Source organism: Sycon ciliatum, chromosome 1 (assembly GCF_964019385.1).
Source record: "Sycon ciliatum chromosome 1, ocSycCili1.1, whole genome shotgun sequence".
Lineage (NCBI taxonomy): Eukaryota > Metazoa > Porifera > Calcarea > Leucosolenida > Sycettidae > Sycon > Sycon ciliatum.
In genome coordinates, this window is record NC_088643.1 from 56,844,913 (window position 1) to 56,854,388 (window position 9,476).

The window sequence follows — 9,476 nt, forward strand, 5'->3', positions numbered from 1 at the left end:
GTACTCAGTTTGCAGTCTGCGCTGTAGAATTTGACACTCTCGTCGGGCAGCTCGGAAACATTGGTGAGCACTGTCACTGTCGCGATCCCGGAGCCACCGTCTGTGTAAGTACACTTTCCGCTGATATAAACTTTGGAGGCCAGGCGTGACCCAGGGTTGTGGTGGTGGATGAGATGACAAGGTGACGCTACGTCGAGGGCAGTGCTGATCCACAGTTTGTAGAACAGCATCGCTCCATACAGTGCTAAGACGGTCTACTGACATGTCACTGCAGCCCGTTGCTCTGAGAGATTGAAGGAAGTCCGGGCCAAACTCCTCAGCAGTAAGTTGTCTGACCGGCGGCGAGCGAATCTTGCGGTGATTGAGCAAGACACGGTGCGGTTGACTGCCAGCGAGTGCAAGGATGAGCGACACAAGGAAATGATCTGAAACGCCGTCTAGTGACTGGACAGCTACTGGTTTGAGTGTTACCTCACTAGGCAGAGTTTGAGAGACAAAGATTTGGTCCAGACAAGTGTTCCTTGGGGATCTAGTGGGTTCTAGCACTACATTGGGGATGCTGAGTGTGTCACAGAGTTCACTAAGGTGGCGGTGTTGAGGGTGCCGCTCAGGAGCCAAAATGTTTACATTAAGATCGCCAAGGAGGAACAGGGTCGCGTTACTACTACTGGTGGCGTGATCAGCCGAGTCTGCTAGGTTCTGCCAGAAGGATACAGGGGCAGTAGGTGGGCGGTAGACGCAACCAATGCATAATGAGGTATCAGTGTTTCCTGCGACCGTTAAGAACAGGGCCTCCACAGTTGTGCTGGGTATGCAGGATGAGACAGGTATGGTTTCACGAACGAAGAAACAAACTCCACCGCCTCTTGTGCCTTGCCTGTCATGACGGTACAGGATGTAGCCAGGGATATTTAACAGGGTGTCTGAAATGCTACTGTCCAGCCAAGTTTCACTAACAGCAAGAACATCAACTGTACGGACGTTGGGTGCATGGAGAATGCTAGTAACATCTGGTAGCTTGTTTCTTATACCGTAAAGTACCGCCAGAGCGCCCCGTCTCGCGAGAGCGCCCCACCTTGATTTTACAGCCAAGGGAAGAAAATCGTATGGCAGAATGCTACTAAGTTTGTACGATGTGAGAACCTTCGTATACTAAGGTCACACTTGGTATGCTTTTATGTGGAGCTCGAAGGTAAACTGGGTACGGATTGACTGCACAATGTGCAATGTTTGTACAAGGTCCGTGTCGTATGACCTACAGACAGGAATCCACCTCCACAAGGCGGCCACGAAAGGACGAGATGGTGGGGCGCTCTGGCGGGACTTTACGGCACTACAGATATTGATATGAGCAATACAAAAGCATGGGAGATTGGGTGATAAGTGTTGCATCAGGTAACCATGGTAACTCACGTGGGGTTCGTAACTTCTTGAGTGACTGTGGAGATTGTGCCCGATCCTATTGCTGCTGCTGCTGTTCACGTTCAAGCAACCTGGTGATTTCACTGTCTGCCATGGCTGTGCCCTCAGGGTCCAGGATGGTGTCATACGGTAGGGAACAATGACTATGTACGTGGAGCGCCCGGAGTCGTTTGTACACTGGGACGACTTTGGTGCGTGCTTGCTGCTGTGAGCGGGTCAGGTCATGGCTCACATACAAATTCCTTGAGCCCACCTTCAAGTCGAGGCGCCTACCGTACACGGCGACCTTCGTGGCTCGCGTGGCAAGCTGCACGCGAACTGGTCTTGGTTTGTCAGGCTGCGCTGTTTGGTGGGCTCGCCTATAATAATGTAGTATAATATTATATAATTATAATAATAACTTGTGCCCCTGCATTTTCCTCGTTTCCACATAATATTATTGTTATTCATTGCACAACCAGGCCGGCACAGTGGGTTGGTGAAAGGCCATGATTACGATACGAGAGGTACCTGGTTTAAGTCTTGCCTGGTTAAGTCTTGCCTGGGAGCGGTTTTTCCAGCGGTGCTGCTACCCACAGTCAACTGGGAACTTGCGGCTAGGCACAAAGGGTAAATGGATGCAGCTAATGGGTTTCTAGTCACTTGTTCCAGTGGTTGTGACTCGTGAGACTTATCCACTCACCTCCACCGTTAGGCGCTGCATCAGCCGCTGGGGTTTAGCGGGTGTTAGCGGCCGTCGTGAGTTCCTTTCGGGAACGGACACGATAATTTACTTTACTCGCACCTGAACATGAGTTGTGTTGCGAACTTTACTAACAGCGATGGAATATTCGCCCAACTGCTACAATTTACGGAAGAAATTCAAACTTTGATGCTTTCCACGATAACATGCTTGGTTCACTGCTAGCTCTTCGGTGAGTTTCGTCAGCCGATTACAATATTACCATGATGTTCGTGATGTAGTTACTCACAACTCTGCTGATTAGGCCTAAGGTCGAAGCAGCACCCCCCCCCCCCCCGGATACTGATAAGCAATCACACCCACCGCAATAAACTTGCGTACAGCAGCCAAAAAGACCAAAACTCCCTATGACTCGCTCTATCCATATCACTCAGTAAACGGTCCCCACCACGCCACTTGCACGAACATACAAGCACACATACGCACGCATACACACGCGGACACGCACATGCATACACACAAACATACAAAAACACACAAACAAACACACACACACAAACACACACACACACACAATGCCACCGCAATGCTGCAGACAACGGTGAGAATACAGATTGGAAACCGTATCCTGTGTTCAGAAACAAAACACGCTATTAGCAGCCACATGTAACGGTATTAGTTCCACATAATGATACTATTAATAGAATAGAATAGACTGGCGAAGGAACAAGAAGAAGAAGGAGCAGTGTAAATCATGAAAGGCTGTACGCGGTGAGGGGCACCGCGGAAGAGAGTGTCATTTTAAGAAAGCGGCAGAACTCTAGATGTCTGATAGAGGGGCGTGGTGGCATTGCATAAGTGATCATAATAATTGAACAAGGGAACTCAATACAGTACGTTGTTCAGTCATGAAATAACAGAACATTGTGTCCTTCTCCTTTTTCACCATAGTTGTATGGAGACCCTGAATTTTTTTTCCGATAAATCGATTTTGAGGAGCCAGCGACGCTTGCGAGTTTTGGTAGCCGGGGCTGGGCGTTCAGATGTGAACTTGACCATGAAGCGTGGTTTGTTGTTTAGCACGGAGCCGACAGCAGCATCAGATTCGCGCCGCTCCTCCAGATCGCGGACTTCCTGCACATCAGCGGCAGTGAAGACGTTGGGCACAACGGAGTGCAGAACCAGAGCATGTGCCACTAGCCTCTCGGTGCTGGACGGAGCGGTCACGGTGTACGTGGTTCTCTCCATCTCCTTGCCAGCCGCATCCGTGTACATTGTCTTCTCGCGCGTCGACTTCAGTCCGATCTTCCTGAGTTCGGTCCTGGCTTCCGCCACCTGGTTTTCGCTGAGCTCGGCCGCCTCGTCATCGTTGATGTCGATCGTCGTGCGAATCTCCTCCGTCACTGCAACATCATTTTAAACCGGGCAAAATAACAATAGCGTAAGACCAGAAGGCGTGCATTTCGATGACTGTGCCGCAATGGGGCGACCAGCATACAGCATTCAGCATACAGCGTATTGTAATAGTGTTAGATGGGTATACAATGTTGTTTGGTTGACAGCATGCTACAAGGCGGAGGACGCATTGTGTTTGAAAACAGTGCTCCTTACTACAACCTCCACGGTTGCCAGAGCACCGGCTTAGCGCCACACCATTTGAACCGCAACTGGGGGGGGGGGGGGGGGGGTAAACCCTGGTTCTGATCGGCTATCATGCTAGTCTGCCCTCTAGCCCGTCTAGGCACTGGCAAAACCAGCTACAGCCTACAGGTGCTTGACTGCATGTAGACTTGTACTTTGTAGTACAGGCGTTCATTTATGCCGTCTACTTCAATGCCAATGGTCATGTCTGGGCACTCGTTTCCACTCAGATTGTTTTGCAGTGCACATACAATGTTATTATGTACCTAAGGGCAGAGGAGAAGCAAAACAAAAGCAAAACAATTGCTGACTCACCCTTGCCAAATGATACCGGCAGTGTAGCGACCATAGCGACCAAGGTCACAGCAAGAAGGAGTCGCGTCATGGCTTCCATGGTGATTGATCGATGGGACCGGGACTCTCCAACCAAGCCAAGATTCGAGTAGGTGTTGCTAACAAGCTAGAGCCAGCGTGTGAGCAAGAAACGTTGTAAAAGGAGAGAAGAAAGTGAGGAGAATTCGCTGGGAAATCAGATTATATACTCGTGGAGCCTACTACTCGTCTGGGTGACTGGGCACCAGTTACGCAGGTCTCTAGCCCGGCGGATAACTACATTGTGGATACAGCAGCTAGTGTGCGGGATGCGGTGCGGGCATTGTCCGGTTGTGGAATGGAAGTGCACAGTGTGTTTCCGACTCCTTAGCTGTCATCAGGGAGCTGTACTCGAACCAGTAGGTTTGGGACAATTGGGTACGACTCCCTGGCTGTCGCTGTCACGTGCGGTATTCCTTGGCCATGGTTGACCGTACATAGATTTCAATTTTGGTATGTTCCGGTCGCTATGCTGGTCACATCATATGACATGACATTTGTCAACAGGCTGAACACTGTTGGTGACAGGCGGCATGGCTGCTGCTGTACTATTACTAAGACAAAACCAGGGGCAGGGAGTCGTCAAATCCAATAAACTACCGGTATTTGACGTCTCCCTGGGCCTGGCTTCATTGGACAAGACAACCAATGCATGCGCCATGGCCACGGGGCAGCACGAAGGCGAACGAACTCGAGGCCTAGGGCCTAGGGGCAAGGGCATGTCAGTGACCATGTCCATGCCACGGTTATATCTTGGCTGTTGCAGTGTTGGTCAATGCAGCACACTAAGTTAGTTACTGTCGAGTACGACAGAGGTACATTTATTTTGACCACAGAGGAACAGATTACAAGTATTCAGTACGGTCATGACGGAAACTGGTCACCAAACCGGTACAAAGGCACTGTGAGATACAATGTACCGTACATCTATTTACATGTACATGAACGTGGTGCATTGCGTGCATGCATGTCCAGTTTAGGACACAGCCACTTTCCTGCTGACTTGACTGTTTACTGTCTGCATCACAATCAGTGCTTGCTCCCTCAGATGGTGAGCCAAGGAAAATATTAAATGGAAACAAGGAAAACGGTGGAGCACAAAGTTCTGCCTTAGAGTCCACCAACTAAACCAAGTTTTGAACAGTCAGACGTGCACAAGGTAGCACCGTACTGACAAGGAGTACTGAGACATTCCACGGCAAGGAAATGGGTTTGAGCACTGCTTGATAGCGCTAACCAACGGCCTTCCAACTTGGAAGGTTCATGGATATTAGTGATAATTCCAAAGAGGGGAGGGCAGTGCTCAAGATCACTTCCTTGCAATGCTGTGGAATGTCTCAGTGCTCCTTGTCAGTCTGGTGCTACCTTGTGCAAGTCTGACTGTTCAAAACCTGGTTTAGTTGGTGGACTCTAACGCATAACTTGTGCCCCACCGTTTTCCTTGTTTCCACATAATATTACTGTTGTTCATTGCACATGAACATGAGTTGGTGCTGCGTACTTACTATTATTATTATTATTATGTGCTTGTTCGCGTAGACATCAGCATGGCCTGCAGCTGCATTAATGGGCATGCAAATCATGCAAACCAGCCAAAAATGTTCGCATAAGCCACTTCGAATAGATACAAAAGACCATAACAGTTTCAGAAAAAGAAGAAATATGCGAAAAGAAGACAAAAACTAGGGTGCCGACACCACTCGGGCACAGATGCCCACCCAACCGCTTCGGTCAGCAGCAAGGGCACGGAACGCCTCCAGATCGACTTTGCTTGACAAGGAAAGTCCAATCCGCTTGGCATCATCTTGTAGTAGCGTTGGTAGTGTGTGTCTTGGTCGTCCCCTCCAGCCCGCTGGGCGAGGCTCTGCGAAGTACGCTCCCATGGCCAGTGATGGTGGGGAGTCAGCCGGGAGCCGGAGGACGTGCCCAAAGAGCCTCCACCTAGCTCTCAAGATGATAATGCCGAGAGGAACCGCGCCGGTACGCTCATAGAGCCTCTCGTTCCTAATCCGATTCGGTTACTTACTAACGACGATGGAATTTTCTCGCAACTGCTACAATTTTTACCAGGTCTCGAAGAGTCAGATGTGCGCACGGTACATGTAGCACCATACATACTGACAAGGAGTAGATCTACTGAGCCATTCTACGGCAAGGAAGTGAGCTTGAGCACTGCTCGATAGCGCTAACCATGCTAACCAACCAGGCGCGTACACAGGGTTCCCGTTGCCCGGACCCCCCCCCCCCCAATATACCAAACGAGGAATGTTTTGGGCATTTTTTTTTATTATGGCGCGCGATCAATCTGGCAAGAATGCAAAACTTCAACAGATCGTAACTCAGTCAAACCTCGCTCGAATCCAACGATACAAATATCCAGGTGGAATAGAAAACTCTCAGCTGTCAGTAGAAACAATTCGCAAAGCGCTGCGAGTAATTTTCTTGACTCGGATACATCATACATCATTCGTAACGGTTGGGCCGCGATTTTTAGACTTTTCGTCACGCTAGGTTGCTCAAATTTGCAGGGGATTCACTTGTGATATTCTCAAGATTACATAGGAAAAAGTCGAAACTGTGCGATCGAGAAAAACGTGATCGCTGGAGCAGGATGCGTTTACGTTTGGGTGTATCCAGCGCTACAGTAGTAGAGTGCAGCCCAAAGGCTTTGGGCTGCACTCTACTACTGTAGCGCTGGATACATGTACATGACATTGTACATGACTTTGTAGTAGTTTGCACAGTGTCCTGGCATGGCTATCATGGTCGACCTTTATTCTTTTTATTCTTATTATTATTTTTGAAAGGATTGGGAGAACTTCAAATACAAGGATCAGTTGGGGAAGTGAACTGCCTGAAAAGAGAAAATATCGCCATGGTGGGTCTGGCGAATTTTTCTCTTTTCAGGCAGTTCACTTCCCCAGCTGATCCTTGTATTTGAAGTTCTCCCAATCCTTTCAAAAATTAATCACTTTCTTTCACTTCTGGTAAGGTCCAGAAACTGACCGTGGTTGATCCCCTGGGGGAGGGAGAAAGACCCAAGTGCCATCAGTATGTGTGGCACGTGTTGTGAGCTGCCTTTGGAGTGAAAAACTTGTCAGCGCCTTCTAGGTTCAGCCTGGTCCCATAGCTCAGTGGTTAGAGCATTGCTCATGACAAGCAGGGTCCCAGGTTCGAGTCCTGGTGGGTCTGGCGATTTTTTCTCTTTTCAGGCAGTTCACTTCCCCAACTGATCCTTATTCCCGTAGCTATGCAGAAGACGTTACTTCAGTAACGTCTGGCGCTAGCCAGGGTCCACACAGCTTTAATTCCCGTAGCTAAGCAGAAGACGTTACTTCAGTAACGTCTGGCGCTAGCCAGGGTCCACACAGCTATAATTCCCGTAGCTATGCAGAAGACGTTACTTCAGTAACGTCTGGCGCTAGCCAGGGTCCACACAGCTTTAATTCCCGTAGCTATGCAGAAGACGTTACTTCAGTAACGTCTGGCGCTAGCCAGGGTCCACACAGCTTTAATTCCCGTAGCTATGCAGAAGACGTTACTTCAGTAACGTCTGGCGCTAGCCAGGGTCCACACAGCTTTAATTTGGTGTTTGTTTGTTTGTTTGTTTATTTGTTTGTTTGTGTCACGCCTGGCGCTATCCCGTATCTGTCTCGTACCGTATCGCACAGCTGGCCATTTGCTGGCTCCCGTATCTGTCCCGTACCGTACCGTACCATCAAACACAGCTGGCTACAAACAGCTGGCCACAATATTATGTACATGTATACGACTCCCTGTGTGTTGCATATGTGCTTGAAGGGGACGATTGCACTTTTTGTAGCTCCGTTTTATCTGAGTTTTCAGTCGTTCCTCTTACTAGTCTTGCCAAGGGGGTGGCTCTGGGTCCACCAGAGTTGCCCCTGGCGTATTTCTGAATTTGCTGGGGCGAGGGTTTCGCGACGCGGTCGCCAAGGCAGTGTCTTTTCAGTCACGACCGTTGTCGTCCTCGTCTCTCCATTCGCGGTGGGGTAGCTGACCCCCGAATGGTTTCAAACTGCGAAGCTCGGAGGAGTACAGTGGTGGCAGAGGCATGAGCTGTGAGTGGACACGGTTGCTGGAGATGGATGGTGATGCAGGGAGAAGAGTTACGCTGCCTGACGCCGCGTGGGAAATTGTTTGAAACTGCAATTTCAGTTCGAGCGCGGTGGACTTCTAGACGATGTGTCCTCATGGCTGTTTTTCAACGCTTGGCCTATCGCTGATATCCCTGCGTGGGATGTTCTTCCATTGGAGTCCAGGTGGGACTTCGGGTGCCCACACTCCATCACCTGGTTGATTGTTTCGGAACTGCAAAAATAATTATTGTTTCCTATTTTGTGCGCATCTCTTGTCATCTCTCTTTTCTATACGTCGCACACCAGATGTACTACTATCGCCGTCTTTCTCTTGCTTTCTCTCCCTGCTTGCTGTTTTTTCTGTTTCTGTTGCCACTGTCCCTCATCATACCCATGCTTGGGTGGTGGGCGGCGTGACCCGTTAGGGTAGCTGCCAATACAGTACGACTCCCTGATGTATAGAGAGACTTTCTGGAAAGAAATAGGGAGACGAGGAGGAAATGAAATTAGAATGGATGTTAGTTGCCGAATAGGTGATAGGATGCGTCAGCAAAAACATACTTTGGAAGAGAGATCCCGTCGTCTCCAAAATAGGCGTGAACGGGTGAGTCAGCGCCGGTCACAGGAAACGTCGGCAGAGTGATCCCGTCGACTCCAGAACGCGCGTGCTCGGCAGAGTCAGCGCCTTCCCAGGAAACATTTCCATCAGTTCCCACAACATGCACGATGAGCTAAGTAACAAAGCATAGCGTAGGGCCCTGAGCTTCCAAGCTCTCTCGTTTGGTGTTTGTGTGTTTGTGTGTTTGTGTGTTTGTGTGTTTGTGTCACGCCTGGCGCTATCCGTATCTGACGGCAAAAAAGCATAGGATGTTATACATTTTTCAATTCTCCTATTTTTTCAGGCATATCCTGGGATTCGAACCCGCACTATCGCCCTACATGCATTCCCCCATACACTTCGCATTCATACCCATTCTTCCAAGTTGCTTCACGTTATTATCTTGCGTTTGAAAGCCCTATTTGAATATTCCGGTAAGCTGTATGTGACAGCTGTGTTTGATGGTACGGTACGGTACAGGAGACGGTGTCGTATTACCCTCGATCGTACCTGTCCCGTACCTATCGCCTACCGTACCGTGCCATCAAAGACGGCTGGCCACAATGCATATTCAAATAGGGCTTTCAAATGCAAGATCACAATGTGAAACAACTTGGAAGAATTGGTATGTATGCGAAGTGTATCGGGGGATGCATGCAGGGCG

General features: G+C 49.4%; 1 protein-coding gene across 1 annotated transcript; it reads right to left on the reverse strand.

Annotated features, from left to right (window-relative positions):
* Window positions 1-2,712: 2,712 nt before the first annotated feature.
* On the reverse strand, window positions 2,713-4,267 carry LOC135804490 (uncharacterized). The gene is made up of 2 exons (XM_065318372.1): window positions 4,061-4,267; window positions 2,713-3,507 (listed from the first exon to the last, which is right to left on the reverse strand). Exons 1-2 carry the CDS (start codon window positions 4,137-4,139, stop codon window positions 3,047-3,049), a joined length of 540 nt encoding a protein of 179 aa, XP_065174444.1. The 5' UTR covers window positions 4,140-4,267; the 3' UTR covers window positions 2,713-3,046.
* Between the last annotated feature and the right edge of the window lie 5,209 nt (window positions 4,268-9,476).